The 22301-nt window shown below is 41.7% G+C and overlaps 1 protein-coding gene across 1 annotated transcript in view; it reads left to right on the plus strand.

Moving 5' to 3' along the window:
- Positions 1–22301, plus strand: part of GLI3 (GLI family zinc finger 3) — a 312480-nt gene that overhangs the window by 232458 nt on the left and 57721 nt on the right. Inside the window, exons 8-10 of the mRNA XM_069588234.1 lie at positions 2072–2285; positions 3756–3869; positions 5434–5574. Coding sequence (XP_069444335.1) covers positions 2072–2285; positions 3756–3869; positions 5434–5574 — 469 coding nt within the window. The remainder of the gene's footprint in view (positions 1–2071; positions 2286–3755; positions 3870–5433; positions 5575–22301) is intronic.

Consider the following 22301-nt stretch of genomic DNA (forward strand, 5'->3'; position numbering starts at 1 on the left):
TTAAAATGGACCTATCCTATCTGGCTATTAGCAGTTGAAAATTGCGTTATATACACAACTGGGGGCATTTCCTGCCTTGTGAAAGGCAGGAAAGACTACCTCTAACAGTCTTGATTATTAATTGGGTCCTAACTTTTTGAGCTCTCCAATATTGAGGTGTACATGACCCAAGGAGCCCCCTTACTAAGCCTACCTGATCATTCAGGCTCTTGAAACTCAGAAGAGGTGCATGGAGTTTTGGGCAGAGTCCATATCACATTGTAACTATATAGGTAATGGGATCTTTTAGTTTTTCTTTGTTTTTTTTAATGAACAGAATGAGGTAGTTACACTGAGGAATACCCATTCACCAAAAGAAAGAGGGGGAAGGGAGGGTTAAATCATTGTGTTTTTTGATGAATGGCTTGTACACCGAAAAATAAATTGGACAAACTGGCATAGAGCTCAGTGAACATGAAATCAGCTATTAGAAGAAAGCTTGTGAACAAATTCTGAGGCAGATATGCATCTTTTGATTAATGCCCTATCAATCATCTGCACAGCTACCTTCGCTAAGTCTTGCTGTAATCATTCATGGTTGCTTTCGGAAATACTGGCAGAAACTATAGCGCTGCAAAAGCGAAATATTATTACTGATTTCTGCCTAACTTACTGTGAACAATGACTGTTTTCACCAGGTTTCTGCTCTCCTTTATTAAAGAAACACAATACAGAATGAAAGGAGGGTTCTTCCAAGCCCTGTGAAATTCTCCTAGGGTATTCTTAATGATATTCAGTCTTAAATGGGCGAGCTATTGTAATGCAAGGTTCTCTGTAAGAATAATAGTAATGTAATCCCATTGAAATTGCCTTTTATGGATTGTAGTCAAATGGGCAAAATGTGGAGTCACATTAATGAAGTGAGTATATCTTCAGCATTATTACTTAAAGTTGTTGAAATGGTTTGAATTTTGTTATTGTAATTATTATATTCTCAGTTAATGCTCTTAACAGCAATAGTAATTAACCCACCAGATTGGAAAATTTTCATGAATTCTACCTTTGACTTTGCAAGAAACCTTGATTCTTTTTGGATCTTACACAGTAGGATGGAGAAAGATCTATGTCTGTATATATTTTCCCACTGAGTTTTTTTTTTTTTTAAGGAAGAAATTTTCACAAATGCAATTACAGTGTTTCATGCTTTTTTTTAAGTCATTGGCAAATTCCTCAAGAGCACTTCATTCTCTTAAGAGGACTGGATTCCTAAACTATGCTGGTGCAGAAAACAATCTGGCAGTGCCTGCTAGTCCAGAAATCTTTAGGTCATAGTGGGGCTTCCTCAGAACTTCCGGTAACCTGGGAAATGCTTGGGCCTAATGAAGTGGTGACAGGCATTAGCATGTATAATGGACGTTAATAGACATTGAGTGCTCTTTAGCTGGAAGAGGGAGCGATGCTTTCCCATTGGAATATTGCTCCATCGAAGCTCATTGATCACTGATTTCAGCTGGGAGAGGTTAATCCATCAGCTTCTGTAACCAGACGGCACTGATGGAAATTCTTTAGGTGGCATTCTAGATGAACCAAGCTTTCCATCTTTACAAACAAATGAGTGATATGACAAGCATGGTGTTCAAAACACATTTAACCAATTGATTTTCTTTCCTCTTGTAATAAGATCTGGAGACATATGAAAGTGTGCAGGGTGAGCCGAGATGAAAAGAATTGCTCCCTGCGTGGGGACTTACAGGATGAGGAGCCAATAAAAGTCCTATAAAGCATGTAGTCACCCATTCTCTTTGTTATATAAAGTTTGTTATTGCAATAAATAGCTGGTATTGAGCTGATACCTTTTGCTTCACTTGTGCAGAATCTTAGGTCTGCGTATCTGTGCACATGCCCATGTATGTCCCCTCTAAGTCATCACCTTTCTCTAGGAAGTTTTGAGATGTTGGTCAATCATAGTTTCTACTTTTTAATTTGAACACGCAGCCCTGATGCAACCTGGGGAGGACAAACTAAATATAGAGGTGAGCTGGACTCTGCATCCCACGCGAATGATGGTTTTCCCTCTATTTCCCGCCTGCAGCCCTGCCCTGAGCTTCACCTACCCTTCGGCGCCCGTGTCCCTCCACATGCATCAGCAGATCCTAAGCCGACAACAGAGCTTAGGCTCAGCCTTTGGACACAGCCCTCCGCTCATCCACCCCGCCCCAACTTTCCCGACCCAGAGGCCTATTCCTGGGATCCCTACAGTTCTGAACCCCGTCCAGGTCAGCTCCGGCCCTTCCGAGTCCTCACAGGTGAGACAGACATCTTGATGACCTGGTTTGTCTTGGGAACCATAGAGGAAAGTCATGGGGCCACATCAGCCTTGGATGCGCACAGGCCATAGTATTCTCACAGCTTCCACACCGCAGCCTGTCCACCCAACCCAGGGCCCTCTGTCTTCAGATTTGGTGACTGTGCCATGTATGTGCTCCTCAAGAAACAAGAGCTTCTTCCACTAGTCATCTTATCCTTGGTGGAAAAGCTACTTGGTCTGGCTTCCCTCGGACCCTGTGTGGTCTGTTGTCCATTCAATAAACATACATCCCATGGATAGAGTAATACAGAAACTTACAAAACCATATGTAAAATAGATCACCAATGGGAACTTGCTGTATGACTCAGGGAACTCAAACAGGGACTCTGTGACAGTCTAGAAGAGTGGGGTGGGGAGGGAGATAGGAGTGAGGTTCGAGAGGGCGTGGACATGGGTGCACCTATGGCTGATTCTTGTTGATGTTTGACAGAAATTTACAGAAATTTACAAAATTCTGTAAAGCAATTATAGTTCAGTTAAAAATGAATAAAATAAATAATTTTTTTTAATTTTAATAAATAAAAGAAACATATAGCCCATGAATGGGTCACTGTCCTGCAGTCCCTGTGTTCTGGACTGTTGGAGTTCGTTTAAACCCAGGATTCCAGCTGTTTTCCACTAGCTTTGAAAAGCCACCAGGAGTTGGTACTCATGATTAAAAACAAGGTGACGCCTCATGAATGCCTCATGAATATCCTGAGTTTGTTGGTTTTTTTTTTCAATTTTTATTTCAGTACAGTTATTTACAATGTTTCAGGTGTACAACAAAGTGAATCCATTTACATATATCTTTTAGATTCTTTTCCCATATAAGTCATTGCAGAGTACTGGGTAGAGTTCCCAGTGCTGTACAGTAGGCCCTTATTAGTTCTATTTTATATATGCATGCGAGCATGCTAAGTCGTTTCACTTGTTCCAACTCTTTGCAACCCTATGGGTTGTAACCCTCCAGGCTCCTCTGTCCATGAGATTCTCCAGGCAAGCATACTGGAGTAGTTTGCTGTGCCCTCCTCCAGGGGATCTTCCTGACCCAAGGATCGAACCCGTGTCTCTTATGTTTCCTGCATCGGTAGTCAGCTTCTTTACATCACAACCTGGGAAGCCCATTTTATATACAGTAGTGTCTATATGTCAATCCCAATCTCCCAATTTATCCCTCTACCCCCGTCCCCTTGGTAACCATCAGATTGTTTTCTACCTCTGTAATGCAATTTCTGTTTGTAAATAAGTTCATTATCCTAGCTGTGAACACAATTTCTGAACTCTGCTACCTGGAAATAGGAGCCATATCTGTCATCATTCTAGTGCCAAAGAAGCCTGCTAGTCTCGAGTGGTGTGTTTTGGCTGTGGTCCTGCTCGTTGATCAGAATCTAATTTTTGTCTCTGTTCCTGCCAATGTGACCTGCAGAACAAGCCCACGAGTGAGTCTGCAGTGAGCAGTACAGGGGACCTGGTGCACAACAAACGCTCCAAGATCAAACCAGATGAAGACCTCCCCAGCCCAGGGCCACGGGGCCAGCAGGTGAGGGAGATGTCTGGCTCAGGCCCCATCTAGCTTGGCGTCTTTCACAGCTTCGGTTTGTCTGGTGTGTTCTTGGCCTTGGCAGTATACACGCATTTGACAGATGGCCAGGTCTGGAGTTTGACTCTGTTTCTCCAGCTCAGAAGCAAACACACAAAAATGCACGCAGCTCTGTGAGGTAGATACTTGAGTTCATAGAGTAAGTGGTTGGATGCATTTGTTGTTGATCAGGGATGTGAACACACTTCAGGCCTTGGCTCTGATCTTGGGCCTGAATTACGAGTGCCTAGCTCTCAGCCTGAGCAGGGCAGACCAAGGATATTCTCCACAATGATCATGTTCTTTCTTGTTCTTATTTTGCCACTTTCCACTGGCCAGGAGACCCTACAGAGCCAGGAGGGATCCCGCCACAGCTAACCTAATCTAAGGTTACTTCAATTCTGGCTCTTTACCCAAAGTCCTGAAAGTACAAGTTTAAGTTTCAGTTTAGTCTCTGCTGTTACTGAGATCCTGAGCCTCAGCTTCAAAAATATTTAGATTATGCCCATCACCCTATCTTTCAGGTTCCCTGTGCCCAATACGGAGCTCAATGAATATTAATTCAATGCCTGAGATAAGGGTACGACAAGAGTCCGAATGTGCACAGAGTCTGGACCCTGAAATTGTCAGGCTGTTTTAGCCCAAACTTAAACCCACATTTCCTTTTCAGGGAGCACTTGAAGGATGGAATGAGTGGGTGTCATGGGTTTGCTCTTACATTTTGCTAATTATAACTAAACACTTGTATACAGCTTTTGCCATCTAACTGCAGGTCAGATCCTGAATTTACACACCTAATCATCTCCCAGAATTCTGGAAATTCTTTGTCTTTTCATTTCTGCAAAGCTGCCTTAGAAGCCTAGAAAAGACTATGCTGCCAAGTTTTAGATGCTCTGGCTCCTGGGCAGGGAGTGTAGCCTTGGAGACCAGAAGTTGAACCAAGGAGACATCATCCCTGTAAACATCCACAGAGTGCTTCTCAGAACCTCCAATGGCAGGAAGAACAGAATTAGAATTAGCAGTAAACCCTTTCCCTGAATTCCAGACTATGAGAATAAACAAATTAATATGCTGAAAAGAGTTTAACTGAAAGAGAAAGACCAGTCTTTTGGGTAAAGACTACATGACCCAGTTTGATTGCTTTTCTTAAGAGATAACATCTTAGTTTTTTGGGGTTTTTTTTTCCACCTTGGTACTCAGGATAGCAAAGTTTGGCCTCACCATCCCCAATATTCTGGTTTGGATCATTGTCTTTAATCACAAGTTAATGACCTCTGAAGGTGTATTGGGTAAATCTGAAAAAAAAAAAAAAGAAAAAAAGCACAAAAATGATTCCATCTCTGGTTTCTTCAATTCACAAACACAGTTGTTAGACCTGGGCTCCATTTTATTTCCCCCAAAAAAACTGCATCTAGAGGAAGACAAGCCTACATCAAGTTTCTCCATTCTCTTCTTATCCGCCCTCCTATTGTATCTGATTTTTGTTCCCCTCTATCTCCTCGTTTCTCCCTTCCCTGCCTTTCAGGAACAGCCAGAAGGAACAACCCTGGTGAAGGAGGAAGGGGACAAAGATGAAAGCAAACAGGAGCCTGAAGTCATCTACGAGACAAACTGCCACTGGGAAGGCTGTTCTCGAGAGTTCGACACCCAGGAGCAGCTGGTGCACGTGAGTGAAGGGGGCTGGGGAGCGGGGCTTTACAACTAGGTGACCCTTCCTGTGGGGTCAGCTCCCCTGACCCCGAGCTGAGTCAGGTTTCTTAGCTAGTTGCCTGGCAAACTGGAGAGGGCTTTATGACTCTCTGAGAATAAAGAAAACTCTGAGCCATGGTGCTTGACCTGTTCAGTCAGCTAAAGCTTAGTGTAAAATTCAATAAAGTCTTCAATACAGTGTAATGACTCTGATCCTGTAAGCCAGAAAACACTATTTTGAGTTAGCGACTTTGATGGTATTGAGTCATAGTAAGCTGGACATGAATTATTATTAACCTTTTAACCAAGTTTGATTTCAACCAAGTCCCAGTAGCAGTACAAAAAAAAAAAAAATCGGAGAGGTAGGGGAGTTCTTTTTTCCTTACTGTCCCCAACCCTCACCACCTCAGGACTCTCCCATTATTTTAGACAGCAGTTAGCATTCTCTATGAGAAGTGGGTAATGGTTCAGGATAAGCCATTAGCACAGTTTCTTGGCTTGAAGCTAATTCTTGCAGGCCCCATAGTTATTAGAAAAAGTGATACGTATTTTAAAATGTGTATAGTGATGTATGTTTTGGAAACTGCAACATGGTCAGACTGAGAACCTCACCTTCTCTTCCCACACCAGATTCTGAAGTCTCTGCCTCGCTCCCCTACCTGTTATTGCAGAAAATGCAGGGCACCCCACCCCCACCCCACCCCAACACACACACACACACACACACAAGCATACTCGATTAGCCCTGATTCCTCACATGCACACACATACATACACACTCAGTTAGCCCTGATTACACACACACACACACACACACACACACACATATACACACACACCCACACACGCATGCTCGATTAGCCCTGATTGCTCAGCTGGTGCTTCATCTTTGTTTGGTACTTTCTCAGACCAGTGGAGTCTCCCTGGCAAATGGGACCAGGAATAGCTGAGATGGAAGGGTATTTAGATAATCAGGGATGAAATAATGTCAAAGCACAGGGCTGCATTAAGGCATTAAGGATGGTTTGCCATGTGGAACCCTTTTGTAAGCTTTAAATACGACAGAAGATCTGATGGAGTAGCTTTCTTTGGGATCCCCTCCTTTCCCTTCCCCTGTCACTCAGACACACCATACGCATACCCACTTCTCCTCTCTTCGCTTTTACACTTTTCATTTTTCAGACGATTCCTTTCGCTTGATAGCTTTCCTCCATTTATACACTGTGCTGTGAGCGCTGTACTGTGTTCAGTCGCTCAGCTCAGTCGTGTCCGACTTTGTGACTCTGGGCTACAGCCCACCAGGCCCCTCTGTCTGTGGAATTTTCCAGGCAAGAATACTGGAGTAGGTTGCCATTTCCTACTCCAGGGGATCTTCCAAACTCAGGGATTGAATCCGTGTCCCTTGCATCTCCTGCTTTGGCAGGTAGATTCTTTACCACTGCACCACTTGGGAAGCCCGTTAAAACACTAAGATTATACAATCCCTGACATACCTCCATGTTTCATATGCTGCGTGCGCTGGCTTTTTTTTTTTTTTGAGTATAGTTGCTTTACAGTATTGCATCAGTTTCTGCTGAATCAGCTATACGAATACATATACGAATCTTTTTTGGATTTCCTTTCCATTTAGGTCAGCACAGAGCACTGTGTAGAGTTCCCTGTGCTAAACAGTAGGTTCTCAAGAGTTATCTGTTTAATACATAGCGATGTATGTATGTCAATTGCTTGGGCTTTTGAAGAGTGTCTTCTGTACCCTGGCCCAACTGCAGCACATGCTGCAGTTACATTATTATTAATATTATTATTATTATTATTATTATTATTATTATTATTGAAAGTCGTTCAGTCGTGTCCGACTCTTTGCGATGCCATGGATGATATAGTCCATGGAATTCTCCAGGCCAGAATACTATAGTGGGTAGCCTTTTCCTTCTCCAGGGGATCTTCCCAACCTGGGGATCAAACCCAGGTCTCCTGCATTGCAGGCGGATTCTCTACCATGTGAGCCACCAGGGAAGCCTAAGAATACTGGAGTGATTAGCCTGTGCCTTCTGCAGAGGATCTTCCTGATCCAGGAATCGAACCAGGGTCTCCTGCATTGCAGGCGGATTCTTTATCAGCTGAGCTATCAGCAGTTACATTATAGGGTCAAATACATGGTTTGCCAGGTTTTAAGGTCCATCATATTCAGAACATTTTGAGAGAGTTGAACATGACATCCGAGCCCCTCCTCCCCATTTCTTTTTAAATTATGTCTCCTTGTAATAGGATCGAGAGAATTCTAGATTTCTCCAAGCCAGCAAGAAACTAAGAAGTCAAATGTTTTTAATTAGGGTATATTTCCAGATTTTTCCATGAACTTAATTTGATGCAAGTGTTATTTTTAAGCCAAGCCTGACTTAATGGCCTTTTATTCTTGCTGACTGTTTTAATAGAAACCACAGACATTGTAACTCTAAAGAGGAAAAACAAAGCTTGGAATTTTTCTTTTAATGTGGGGAAATAATCCCGAAGAGGGGAAGAGGCCAAGAATACCCTCAGTGATAGAGTGAGTGGACAGCGTACTTGGGAAGAACTATTTGTACAAAACCTGTCGTCATAAACAATATGTTGGCAGTGCTGCTTGCCCTTTAAAATGTCCTTCTGAGACAGGACTCAGTCTCACGGTGCCTTTTCTGTGGACAAGTCATTTTTCCAAGGACTGCCCTGACTTTGGTCCAGTTGTTATCAAATGGGAAAGGCAATAGGAGTGTATTCTAAGTCTACATTTAAAAGGAACCATATTCTTCATTAGAGGCCAGTTTTAATGTAACATTTTTTGGTTGTTGTGATACCTGCATATTCTCCATGCCTTCTATGTCACAGGAAAGTTTTTAAAAGACAGTGGCTATCACAGATACTTCTATCTAACCTCAGTGGCACAAGGTTTTAGGTAGGAAAGATGCTTTAACAGAGAGTTCTGAGTAGTTTTAAGGCAAGGCTGCTCCACCAATCAACTAAACGGCCACCAGGGTCTGTTTTATTATAACAACTAGGGAATGAATGACACACGCAGTGACATTTTTTAATCTCAAATCGGCAAGAAGGAATTTGTGTCAGGATTAGGAGACTACCCAATACACTTGCTTTGTGATATTAGTTTTCGTCTGAGATTAATTATAGGAGTTCAGTAAACTTAGCTAAGTGAAATCAACATTTTTAACTTACAAAAACATAAATAAGGATGCTGGTTTAATACCATGTATTCCATACCTTTTACTTGTTATCTGGTGTGCGGAAATTCCAAACTTGTATGTTCAAATTGATTTTCCTTCGCATGGCAGACATAATAAGTGCCTTCCTGCTCATGGTGAATCTGATAGCTTCAGCAGTGGCCTGGTGTATTATTTTTTTGTCAATGGAATGAATAGGTAGTTCAAGTCCACCTAATTACTTGGGTGGCAGTCAGACCAAAAACCAGTGGCAGAACCCAGTTTTATAGGGGCAGAAGGAAGTATGAACTGTGTGCCTTCCTGCGACTCTCCTTGGAGAGAGGACATTTTGTGAATTAGTTGAATTTTCATGCTCCCGACAACCAAGAGGCAAGGTGTTAAACCATTCTGATGCCCTGCCTTATTTATAGCCATGACCCATTCTTTTTCCCCCTCTTACAGTTAATAGAAAGATTCATGATTCTTCATGGTTGTCTATCTAGTGTCTGACAGTCCCGACTGCCTGCGAAAGCAAGTCACTATCTATAATTGATATCCTCCCGTGGAATAGGGTGCTGGCTGCAATTGAAGGGCTTTGCTGAAAGCTCTTAAATCCTGACAAGTTCTCCCCTTGTTCTGGTTCAGTCGCTGAGCTGCACGGTTGGAATTCCAGAGTCATTTGAACTTGGTGCGGAAGGGAGACATGTGTTTCGCATTAGCAAATCACAGAGTTGAAGAGGAGAATTAGGGACTCAGCCGACTTTGCCCACCAGGTCGTCTCGTTTTCAGTGTACTGCACTCCACGTTCTCTTGAAAAGATGACCCCGGTCCATTACTGTCTGAACAGATGGGCTAAATATTGCCTTTGCCTTCCCTTCTCCTTTATTTCAAGCCCCTCTCCTCCCATGGTGTGTTGATTCCAGGTTTGCTGTGAGGTCTTTATCACTGGGATGTTTAATTAATTTCTCTTCTCAGCAAGATAATTATAATTGGGCTCCATGACTCTCCAGTATTAAATTTGTCATAAATTTACTTCTATGCCCAGAAGCTAAGTAGATAGACTTATTTTTTTGTTAGCTGGTTTTTGGTATACTTTGTTCCCTTCTTAGTTAAAATAGGAAGAACACAGGAAGAAGGACATAGAGTACAAAAATTAATTTAGAGGACTTTTGATTAAGACAGAATTTACTAATGATTTGCCAAGATGCCAGCATTTTCTCTTACCTTGACGTGTGAAGACACATATTCTAACATCTCAAAATAGTTTGAGAAGTCCACACTTCCCCTTTAATCTCAGATGAGTTAATTCTTTTTGCTGTTGTGCATTATATATTCCAAAACACATTAATCTTACATGTTTCTGAACGTTGTAGAATATTGGTTCACAGCATGTGGTTTTTGTTTTGGTTTGGTTTGTTTTCTTTTTTTTTTTTTTACTGTGTAAAACGACTCAAATTCTATCTGCTGGCCTGGGTTCTCGAAGAAGTGAGAGAGGCTTCCAAAACTTCCCAAGACCCATTTCCCCCTTATATTAATTCTGTCCTGGAAGACAGTTCCAGCTTTGGCCCTTGAACAATGGAAAAATATCCAACATGCATTGCCTGCCGCCTAAGTTAGTCTCAGGTTGTTTGCTTCTGAATGGCGTTGTGTGTACCACTGATGTTTTGAGAGGCTTTTTAAAAAGAAGGAAAGGGAATATATGTGAAGGACGAAGAACGTGTACCTTGATATGAGTCACCACTGTCAGGCATCTAGTTATGCTTGAAAATATCGCTGGTGGAATCCAGAAGAATAAAGACAATATAATCATCAGAACTAATGCCCACCTGTTTGCTCTATCACCACCATTCCCTTAACTTCTATTTCACCCCTCCAACCAGTTCTTTTCCATTTAAAGAATAATACATATAATATTTGTTCAAAGGTCTTAAAAAGATCAAATTATTTTTTAACAGTTTTATTCCCCACGCTGATCCCCTCAGAATAATCCTGCAGGGAGAGCCTTGGCAGTTACACTGTGGGGGCTCCTGTCTCCTGCCTGTAAGATCGAACAGCAGAGAGTGTGAGAGGTGTTTGTATTAGCCCCCTAGCTTCATCTGGGTGGCATGTATGTCACTGCACTCCTTCATTTGTATCTTTTAAGCATGGTGTCAAAAATGCACCGTTTTGTACAATGATTAGCCACCTACTTGGATTTTAAATGCTTTCATATGCTGCAAATTTTGATCTTTATTTTTTTTTTAAATTTTGATCTTTAAAAGCTTGCTGAAGTTTTCTTTATCAGAAGAGCACAGCTATAATCACCTTTGCTGCCATTGGAACACAAATTCTATACATCAGCAGCATGAAAATGCAAGACTTTCTTCTTAATATCATAGAGATGTAGATACAAAGGAAAGCACATCTAATCTGTAAAGAACTGATGCATCTGTAGAAACGCCAGGAAGAGTTACGATGTGGTGAAGACATTATTTTCATATTAATACCATGTTCCCAAATTTGCATTTTAAATATTTTCCAGCTAATTTTGATCCCTTTGCTAAAGTTGCATTGTATATCTTTACCTAAGAGAAAATTGAATTTAGGATGTGATCAGGGTCTCTGATAAGAGACAGAAATTAGTTTTGTGTGCACATAAAACCTCAAATGAATGAGTGAAGATTTTGATCTTATTTTCTCTACACGGAGTTGCTAGTTAATTTAGTTACTCTAATTATTTGGAAATACTGCATGGAAAATGTAGACGAAGAGCTACCAACTTCAAAGTCATCCTTCGACAATCATGCCCCAAGGGTCACATTCTTTTTAGAGTTACTGCCTAAATTGCACCTGCAGAAATTGTTCCCATAAAGACACTCAGCAGATTATACCGAGTAGGGGGCATGGAGGGCTGTGTGGTCCACCAGTGAGAGCCTCCTGGGGCCAGCGGAATTCTGAGTGGCAGCCCCATCTCTGCCCTGACCCTTGAGGTGACCTCCCTGGAACCATTTGACCCCTTAGAACGTTATTTTCTCACTTATCATACTGTGAAACAGCCGTGAAAATAAGTGCTGTCCCCCATGTCCAAGGCCAAACAGAGATCACATGCAGCAGCCCTAATGAGAAACAGACAGAGGGTCTCAAAGAGGTTACACGTCTCTTTGTTTTATGTACGTATGTTTTGCAGAGTGGCATGGGGGAGGGGTGAGGAGTGGTGCCATTGGGTTTTGTGGCTTCCGCATATTAGTTCTAAGGCTTATTTTATATTCATTGTTCCTGAGCTGAGATGTGCACTTGACTGAAGCCAGAGACCCCATTCTCTTCCTCCAGTGTGGATCTGACAGATGGGACTTCCTGAGATAGTTCACCTCCCCCAGCCTCGGTTGTTTTCATAAAAGCAAATGAAGAATTCAGATTGGATAGTCTTTAAAATAAGGATGGCAGACAGGTTTCACTTCAGATACCAACTTACTGGCTGGCATCCACCTGTGGTCTTGAGCTGCGCTGTCCCGCACTTTCCTGGGGTGCTGAGCTGTGCTCTCCCCCACACTGAGTTGGGGAGATAGGGGGTAAGGATGTATAGTCTGCCATGGATGAGGTTTCACAGGAGGCAGGTACTCACCATCTGTTTCCCAGGGTCTTTGCTATCTCTGTAGATTAACCCCTCCAGAATAATTGTAGTTAATTTTTCTAAGGGTGGTATATTAATTACTTGAGTAATTATTGAATTATTAAAGTTTCCCCTTTACTAATGTGCCTTAGCCCAATAGCAAATCCATATTTTGAATAAGATATAACTGATATCAAGTAATTTCTTAGTCACTTTACTAAATTTGTCTAGCCATTTTATACCTCCTGAAATAGTTCATCAAAAGCTTTATCCAAATAAGTGTTTCTGCCATTTGGGAAGGACTTTCGTATCGCAAGCTTTTCGACCAGTTCTGAATGATACTTTAGGTGAGTCTGGATTCTGCCAGTAATTGGTCCCCTGGGATTCTGTGTATGGACTCAGTTTATACAGGAAAAGATGATGTCACTTTGGGCTGGGCTGTCTACCTTGATAAAGTTTACTTGCAGATTTTGCTGAAATCATGAATCCTCTTGTTTGTCAGAAAAAGTATGAGCTGACAAACAGCAGCTCAAGTAGAGGGCCTGGGCACAACCTTCTTGCTGCCCACTGCCCCAGCTTTGTGATGGGCACATTGCCAGCAGGTCTTGGGCCAAACCTTCCTGGAATGGTCCTTCTCATTGGGAGGAGGAGACAAGGAAACATAAAAGCATAGCAAACAATGTAAGGTTAGACATAATGAAGCCATAGAGTGTTGTGATTCTAGGGTCTCAGAAGAGGATTAAGGGTAAAAGGATATCTAGAAAGGCTTCTGGGAAATTTAGGAAATACAGTTAAGGTCAGCGTTAAGCAGGCCATATGTGGAGGTCAGCTTTTGAGATATGGTGATCATGGTGATGATAGTGGTGAAGATGCTGGTGATCATGGTGATGGTGAGGACGAGGATGGTGATGAGGATGACGGTGGTGATTTTGTAAGAATAAAGAGCACTGTATCTGCTAGAAAACTTTGGCTGACCACTTTTCTGCTACAGTACAATGTGCGTTTCAAAGCTGACAGGCCTGGCTTCGAAGCCTGCTCTCCACTCTAGCCATGTTACACTCCTTCTCCGTGAAACAAGAATAATAATAGTATTTACTTCATAAAACAGTTGGGGGAATTAGCTTAAAATTAGACTCAATAAAATTTAGTGATTCTCCATACCACCAAAGTGAAGTGTGAAGATATTTACTGGCTGCTAAATAGGTACACATTGCCCATGAAAACATGGTTTAGACTGGTATTTGGGCAGTGTTTACATTGGCATATCATCATGAAATGAATAACTGCATAAAGATACTGACTGGGGCTCCAGTTCATGAAACCTCAGAGAGGAGGGCTGGAGAAGTGGATCCCTTCCTCGAACTCCAGATCCCTCACTGGACTTGCTTGCTCTGTGTTGAGATTCACGGCCTTATACGGTTATGTGTTCATCTGTGCTGACATCCTTCTGAAGGTTCTCCTTAATGGTTGCCCTAAACCGAGGCTTCTCAACTTGAGCACATCTCAACTCTCTGGGGGCAGAGGGTTCTTTGTGGTGAGGTCTCTCTTGTTCCTTGGAGGACTGTTCACAGCATTGCTGACCTCTGCCCACTAGATGCGAGGAGTGCCCATCCCCCATGGTGACAACCAAAAATGTCTCCAGAAGTTGTCAGATGTTCCCCGGGGGTGGGAGAATCACCCCTCTACTGCCCTAGTCTTGCCTCTTGCAGTGTGGAAAGAAAAGAAAACAGCAAAACAAAAAAAGTATATCTGTGATTAAAGATAAATTTTCTCCTGTTTAAATGGACTTTAGGACAGTGGTTCCCGACCTTTCTGGTACCAAGGGCAAGTTTCGTGGAAGACACAGACTGGGGAGCAGAGGAAGGCTCAGGTGGTAATGCGAGCCATAGGGAGCAGCAAACAAAGCTTCTCTTGCTTGCCCACCATTGTTCACCTCCCGATGTACAGCCTGGCTCCTAACAGGTTGGGGACCCCTGCTTTAGGATGTTTGGATTAAAAATAAAATACAGCCTCATTAAATAGTCTCCAGCAAAAGGCGATTATATTTGTATTACATATATATAATATTTACGTACATTACATATTACATTTATATATATTCTGTGGGTATATGCATTCATGTGTATACATGTATGGGGTATATGTTCTGTGTTGTGCATAAATTGGCAGAATTTTCTTTTAAAACCACATTTGCTAAGGTTAGGCACACTCAGTAGTTCTCAGGAAGTCCCCAAACCAGCCAAACCCTTTGTCTTAGTGGAGAAATTCCATCACTATTTTTTTTTTTCTTGCAGACCGAAGGAAGTCATTCAGACTTCAGCTTCTGAGATCATGGCAAGCAGGGATGGAGATCAGGCTCCCACTTTGACATAAAACAGAGCTCCAGGAACAGAAAGCAATTTTCTAGTGCAAGGAGTTTTGGAAGATTCAGAGACATTTACGTTTTTCTGAGATTAGCTAAATACTGCCACAGATAGATTTTCTTTTTCATTTCTAGAACGATTAATGTTGGCAAGAGAAGAGAATTATAAGTGGCATATCCTTAAAGGACTATGTTTAGGCCAAGGCCTTAAACTTAAGCCACCCTCGCCTCCCCACCCCTGCCAGTTACCAGTAAAATTAGCATTCATCAGTGAGTGGGGTGTGGAGAGAGTATTGGATGGTATGCTGGATATTTGCCTTTTTTTATCCCCAGAAGATCCCCTGGAGAAACAAATGGCAACCCACTCCAGTATTCTTGCCTGGGAAATCCCATGGACAGAGGAGCCTGGCAGGCTACAGTCCATAGGGATGCAAAGAGTCGGACAGGACTTAGCGACTGAGCACGCACCCACTACCAAAAGACTGTTTCTGATTTTAAGTCACTCTACAACTTCAGTCTTCAAGTTTATCATCAGTAAAGTGGAGATCATAATATCTATCTTGTTTTCCTCACAGAGTTTTCTAATTTATTTTTTATTTGTAAGGATAGAATGAGATCATATGATGGAAGTGCTTTGTAAACTGTAAAGCATTATTCAAATATAAGGAAGAATAAAACCCAGAAGTAGCAATATAAAAGCCTAATTAACTGAAGAATGGAGAGATTAAGATTTTTCATTAGAATAAGGAAAGAATATATAAATATGTTGGTGATTTGGTTGCGCCCCCTTACCTCTGTAGGTTGTTACCAGCTACAGAGCATCTTTGCCATGTAGTGGCCACTACACAAATTTCAGGCGTAGTATCGAGAAGAAAAAAGCTTCATGCAAGTTAAACTTATGGACTTGGTGTTGGGAACCTGAGACACTCATCTTTCTAAATCTATCCCTTTAAGTTAGGAGGGCAGGCCGTTCAGGAAGAGACAGCGCCAGCTGTTGGGAAGACAGAGCAGTGGGAAACCAGGTAAAGTGAAGGGACAGAAGAAGGACTGAGAGAAAGGTCTAGACTAGAAGTCAGACAGCTCATCTAGCAGTCAGGTCGCCTATGAAATGGTCCTTGAAGTATTATCTTTAAAAAGCAAGTGGATTTAAATAGGGAAAGACCATTTTGGGGAGGAGCTGGAGCGTCCATGTGGAAAAGACAGCAGAAAGAAGTTAGCAGCAGAAAGTATGGGAGAATTTTACCTAGGAGTGGCTTATATAAGGATGGACATTTCTTCATGCATAATTACAAAATGATTCATTCTGTGCTTTTGGACTGAGGAGAGGTAAGTTAGGCAGTGATGATAGAACCAGAGTGTCTGGAAGGCAGAAGGTAGTAGGAAGTAAGGTTATGGAGCAGAGAAGCAACATTTCTTGGGCGACCTGACTGCTAGATGAGCCGTCTGACTTCTATTCTAGACGCAGTAAGGAGAATTGATGTTTCTGATAAGAAAGCTTGAGCCAGCATGAGCTTTGAAAAGATGAGGGCTGAATTTTGCAAAGCTGTGTTGAAGAAGACAGGAGTAGGGTAGGGGCAGAGCTGGAACCAAGACTGAATTGGGAATTATTTTTTAAAACTTGGGAGGAGAGTTCGGAGATATTTCAGGGTTTTCGCAGCCAACATGGACATTGTAGAAGTTGTTCAGAGAGAAGTTTGAAGTTTCCAGTTGCCAACTGGGCACCTGGGAGGTGACTCATGGAACCCCTGTCTCTTTTGTGAGTGGCCCAGGCTCATTACTTACAGTGCCCAAAATCCTGTTGTCTCTATTTAAAGTAGATTGATCAGTGTGTTGGGAGAGTGATCTCTGATCACTTTTGGAAGATGCTTGCTTTCGTGCTAGTCAAAGTTTAACACCCAGGTAGTGATAGTTTTATTGTGACTACTACCAGTTTTCTTTGTTTTGTTTCTCTGCTCTGTCTTATTTTCCAGTTATGGATACATGATCTCAAGTTCTGAAAATGTCTTTCAAGTTAGGAAAAGAAAACTGTACCTGCCCTTTTCTGTCTGCTTTACAGGATTCAGGGATGGGGAGGTCTCTTGACACACCTGGTCCTACCCCATCTCACCTGTGTGGTTTATTGGGTGTTAGCTTCATGTATCAGCACGTGTGGTTGGTTCGTCCCAAGAAGCCACGCTTTCTCTCCAGAACAAGCAGGAGAATCTTGGCTCAGGAAAGCAGGTCTTCCCCAGAATCCTTCCCTGGAGGCAGTGAAAGTGTTCACGCCTCCCTCTCCTGGACAAGTAGGCCAGAGATGGTGCAGTTCCTACTGGCCAGATAAAACAGTCAAACAAACTGCAAAGAAAACACTATTCTGGCTGTATTCTCCTGGTGTTCAGTGAAGATAACTTCACTCTAGTCTCAGTACTGAGTCATTTGGCTTCTGGCAGGAGCTTTAATTGTTAAAATGCAGATTTTTTTTTTTTTTCTTGATCAAGAGGGGATTATTCTAGTTATCAGTCCAGAGCATCTTATTTCAAGATGAAAAGCCTTAACAGAATTACAGATGCCAACGTTTGTACAAAGCTTTTCAGCAACTGACAACTCAAAAAGAAAGTATGATTTATTAGCCTATAATGGCTAACCCTGAGCGATGGTCTAGGTCCTCCCGATTTGTGAAATTGTTTAATATGAACTGCCTTTTTATGCCGCTCAAGCCCCAGGTGACTCAAATAAATGTAGAGTCTCCATTACACAATCTGTTATGGGGGAGGGAAAGAGGGGGAGGGGGTACAAAAGGAGAAAAGTGGCTTTCTAAAATCCATCTTGGTGGTGCCTTTTACAGTAGTTTGGCTGATAAGCCGGCAGAGGAAAGATTAATAACGAGGCTTTTTGCTATCAGTACCTGCCTGTCGATTCTCTGTAACAGGCCTGTCTGTTCAGCATGGAAATTATTGATTAAATAAAAATTGCTATTAGATTGTGATGTGATCCATAATCACAAACAATGGTGGACATTCCTCTTTTAGATCCTCAGCCATGCATCAAGTTGTTTTTTTTTTTTTTCCCCTTGCCGTAATTTATAGTGTGCTGACACTTGCGCTCATTAGGACTAGCCTTTCTGCTCAGAGGCAGGAGGGCACAGGCATGCGCAGTTCAGCCTAGCCAGAGGGGTTGAGAAGGCTGGAAGGACCATTCTGGTTGGGAGCCCAGCCAGTTCATCCACTGAGTGGCAGCAGGGCAGTCTTTTTTTTTTTTCTTAAGTGTTAAAATACACTTTTTTTTTAAACTGTTAAAATACACATAACATAAAATTTATCATTTGACCACTTTATTTTTTTTAGTTTTCCTGAGGGATGATGGAAGAATAAAATTGTACATGTTTAAAGCATGCGTGTGTATGTGCATGCTAAGTCTCTTCAGTAGTGTCCAACTCTTTGTGACACTGTGGACCATAGCCCACCAGGCTCCTCTGTCCATAGAATTCTCCAGGCAAGAATATTGCAGTGGCTTGTGGTGCCCTCCTCCAGCAATGTTTAAAACATATGATGTGATAATTTGATATACATATATGTTACGAAATGATTAACAGAGTCAAGTTAATTAACACATCTATCACCTCGATTGTCTTTTATTGTGCTGAGACCACAGACCCTGTCAACAAGATTAATACTGTCTCTATGAGTTTCACTTTACTTTTTATTTTTTTAGATTCCTCATATAAGTGACACCATACAGTATTTGCCTTTCTCTGTTGACCTATTTCATGTAGCGTAATGCCCTCCAGGTTCACCCATCTGCCATCACAATGGCAGAATTTTCTGTTTTAATGGCTGAATAATATTCCTTTTTTTTTGTTTTGTTTTGGAGGAGACGCCTTACTATTGTCCATGATGGCAGTACCACATTTCCACCAACAGTTCCTTGTTCTCCCTGTTCAGCACCAGGGTTCTCTTTTCTCTACATCCTTGCCAACATTTGTTGTCTCTTGTCTTTTTGATAATAGCCATTTTAACAGGTGTGAGGTGACATCTCATTGTGATTTTGATTTGCATTTCCCAATGATTAGTGATGCTGAATACTTCTTAATGTACCTGTTGACCATTTGTATATCTTCTTTGGAGAACTGTCTATTTAGATCTTTTTAATTTGGAATCTTTGGTTTGTTTGTTTTTGCTATCAACTTGGATGACTTACTTAAATATTTTGGATATTAATCCCTTATCAGATATATTGTTTGCAGATAATTTATCCCACTTAGAAGATTGCTTTTTCATTTTGTTTCCTCTGCTGTACAGAGCTTTTTAGTTTGATATGTTCCCACTTGCTTATTTTTGCTTTTGCTATCTGTGCTTTAGGTGTCATATCCAAAACATCATTGCCAAGGCCAGTGTTAAGAAGCTTTTTCTCTGTGTTTACTTCAAGGAGCTTTATAGTTTGGTGTCTTTAATCCATTTCAAGTTTTTTTCCTATTTCTGTGGAAAATACTGTTGGAATTTTGATAGGGATTGCACTGAATCTGTAGATCACTTTGGGTACTATGTGTGTTTTATCAGTACTAATTCTTCCAATCCAAGAACATAGACTATCTATTTGTCTTCTTTAATTTTTTCATCAATATTAATGTCTTATATATTTCAGTACACAGATCTTTAAGTTCCTCCTGCAACTGCCTTTAAATTTATTCCTAGGTATTTTATTGTTTTTGAAGCTATCGTAAATGAAATTGCTTTTTAACTTTCTCTTTCAGATGATTAATTGTTAGTGTGTAAAACACTAATTTTGCATGTTAATTTTGTTTCCTGAAACTTTGCTAAACTTTTTTATTACTCCTAACAGTTTTATGGGTGGAATCTTAGGGTTTTCTATACATAAAATCATTTCATCTATAAATAGATGCAGTTTCCTTCATTTCTTCCAAGTTCATCACCCTTTATTTCTTTTTCATGCCTAATTTCTTTGGCTAGAACTTCCAGTACTATATTGAATAGAAGTGGTGAGAGAAGGCATACTCATTTTGACCATTTTAAAGTGTTTAATTCAGTGCCATTTAGCTTGTTCCCAATTTTATGCAGCCATTACACAACCTCGGTCCAGAACATTTTCCTCATTCCAAGAGGAAACTATACCCATTAAGCAATCACTGTTCTTCTTCCTTCACAGCCCCTGAAAACCACTAATCTGCTTTCTGTCTCTATGGATTATTTCCATTCTGAACATTTTGTATAAAAGAAATCATGTATGATCTTTTGTATCTTGGTTTTTCCACGTAGCAGTGTTCATCCATTCTGTAGCATGTGTCAATGCTTCCTTCCTTTTTGTCACCAAATCAAGTACCATTGTCTGATTATGCTACATGTTGTTTATCCTTTTATCTGTGGAAACAGTTTGGATGTTTTCCACCTGTTGACTATTGTGTTTTTATGAGCTCTTGTTTCTCGTTTCAACATTTGTTTTCAGGTCTTTAGGGTTTAATTCTGGGGGTGAGATTGCTTGGTCATATGGTAAATTCTATGTTTAATTTATAATTCTATGTTTAATTTTATGAGAAATGGCCAACCTACAGCAGATTTTAAGCTCTCTTGTAGAGTTCTGCCTTCCTAGGGTGTCTCACTGCTAACCCTATTAGCCCCTTGGGAGTGCTTGTCATTCTGGCTCCCCACCACCTCCCCTCTGTGCATGGGCTCTGCTAACCCTCCATGGGCTGTGGACTCAAGTTGGCTGTCTGGTTGCTTCTCAACAGAGTCCCTGATAGCTCTGCCCTCTGTGGGCACATGGGCATCCCCAGAAAATAGGTCTGTATATCTACTGTCACCATTTTTCCCCCAAAAGTGGTGTGACTGTTTTGGACAAACACATAGACTAAATATTCACTGTATGAAGTCATATGGGCTTGGGCAAAGAAAACAGATTGAGAGGTTGACCAAATTTTATATTTAAATGGTGATTCAGATGAGATTCTGTTCAGGGAAAATGGACATAATCCTCTCACAGTAGCTCATTTATGGGTCCATAGCTAGATGTTGGCTTCCCAGATGGTGCAGTGGTAAAGAATTCACCTGCCAAGGCAGGAGACACAAGAGACGTGGGTTCAATCCCTGGGTCAGGAAGATTCCCTGGAGTAGGAAATGGCAACCCACTCCAGTATTCTTGCCTGGAAAATTCCATGGACAGAGGAGCCTAGCTCTGGAAACTCTGGAGGATGGGACTAATCTGAGTCACTGATGTACCTTCAGTTCCTGGTCCCAAGGGCATGTTCATTCAAATGAACACAAAGACAAGAGCAAGCCAAGAAATGAGCTATTTTGCTTTCCCTCCCCTGTGTCATCTCTAAACCATGAGTTTTAAGGAATGTGCCTCCCCTTTCCCAGAAGCCCTTTGAGGTCCTCAACCTGCCTCACCAGCCACTGTACTGGAGGCAGGCCGGATATGTCGACGTGCATGCTTGGGTGCTTTAGTCGTGTTCAACTCTTTGCAACCCCATGGACCATGGCCCGCCAGACTCCTCTGTCCATGTGATTTTCCAGGCAAGAATACTGGAGTGGGTTGCCATTTCCTCCTACAGGGGATCTTCCCCATTCAGGGATGGAACCCTCAGCTCCAGCGCCTCTTGCACTGCAAGTAAATTCTTTGCTGCTGAGCCACCAGGGTATCCCTCTTACCTGTCTACACGTATGTACTTTCTTTCCACCATTTGTACGTATGACTTATAGTCTAACTTTACCAAAGAATTCCATCGAGATCTATATTCTACATAGTTGTTGCTTGTTTTTTGGAGAAGCTGTGGTTGCTCAGTCAGCATGGCTTTTTTTGGGTGACCTCCAACTCGCTGGCAGGAGCTCCCCATCCAGAGCCTCGTGCTTTTTATCCAGCCCTTTAGGAAGTTCAGATGTAAAGTCCGAGCTGTGTCTCTGTAACTGGTAATGTGCCTTGGTACCATGCCAAGGGGCTGTCTTGCTGGCTGTTTCCACCCTGAGAAGTCTCATCCTTGAGTGTCTCCATGTGGAGGGCTACAGCTTAAAGCAGAAGTAGTAAATAACTGCAGACGTGCAGGGTGGGAGTGCTGACCCAGAGCTCAGGGTTTCAAGTTCCACGTGTTCTCCCTCCTTCCAGTGTTGTTTCCAGCCCGATGTTTAATATAATCAATTTCACATATTCTCTCTCAAGCAAAAGACAAAAGCATGTTTTGGATAAGTGCATGAGTTTTATCTTGAGTCAAGATGATCAGCCCTAGATGGAAATCTGACTTTCACCTCTGTTTGGAATAAAGGGGTCTGATGTTTGTGATGATGAATTATATCTACTTTCAGAGATATTCAACTTGCAGTAAATATGTGTGTGTTGGGGGAAGGTAATTTTCCCCTTGCAAGAGTAAAACAGAGACTGACAGATGGAGATAGAGACAGACAGAGACAGAGAGAGACTGTGTGCTGGGGGCAGAGGCGAGGTGAGTGAAGTTGGGGATGGGAGAATGCATACATTTAAGAGATAAGAAATCTAAAGGCCAAACTGCCATTATATAAGCCAAGCAACTCTTTACAACAAGAGAATTTGTATTTGTGTGTAATTAATTAGTAGCAGAG

This window comes from Ovis canadensis, chromosome 4 (genome assembly GCF_042477335.2).
Source record: "Ovis canadensis isolate MfBH-ARS-UI-01 breed Bighorn chromosome 4, ARS-UI_OviCan_v2, whole genome shotgun sequence".
In the NCBI taxonomy this organism is placed as follows: domain Eukaryota; kingdom Metazoa; phylum Chordata; class Mammalia; order Artiodactyla; family Bovidae; genus Ovis; species Ovis canadensis.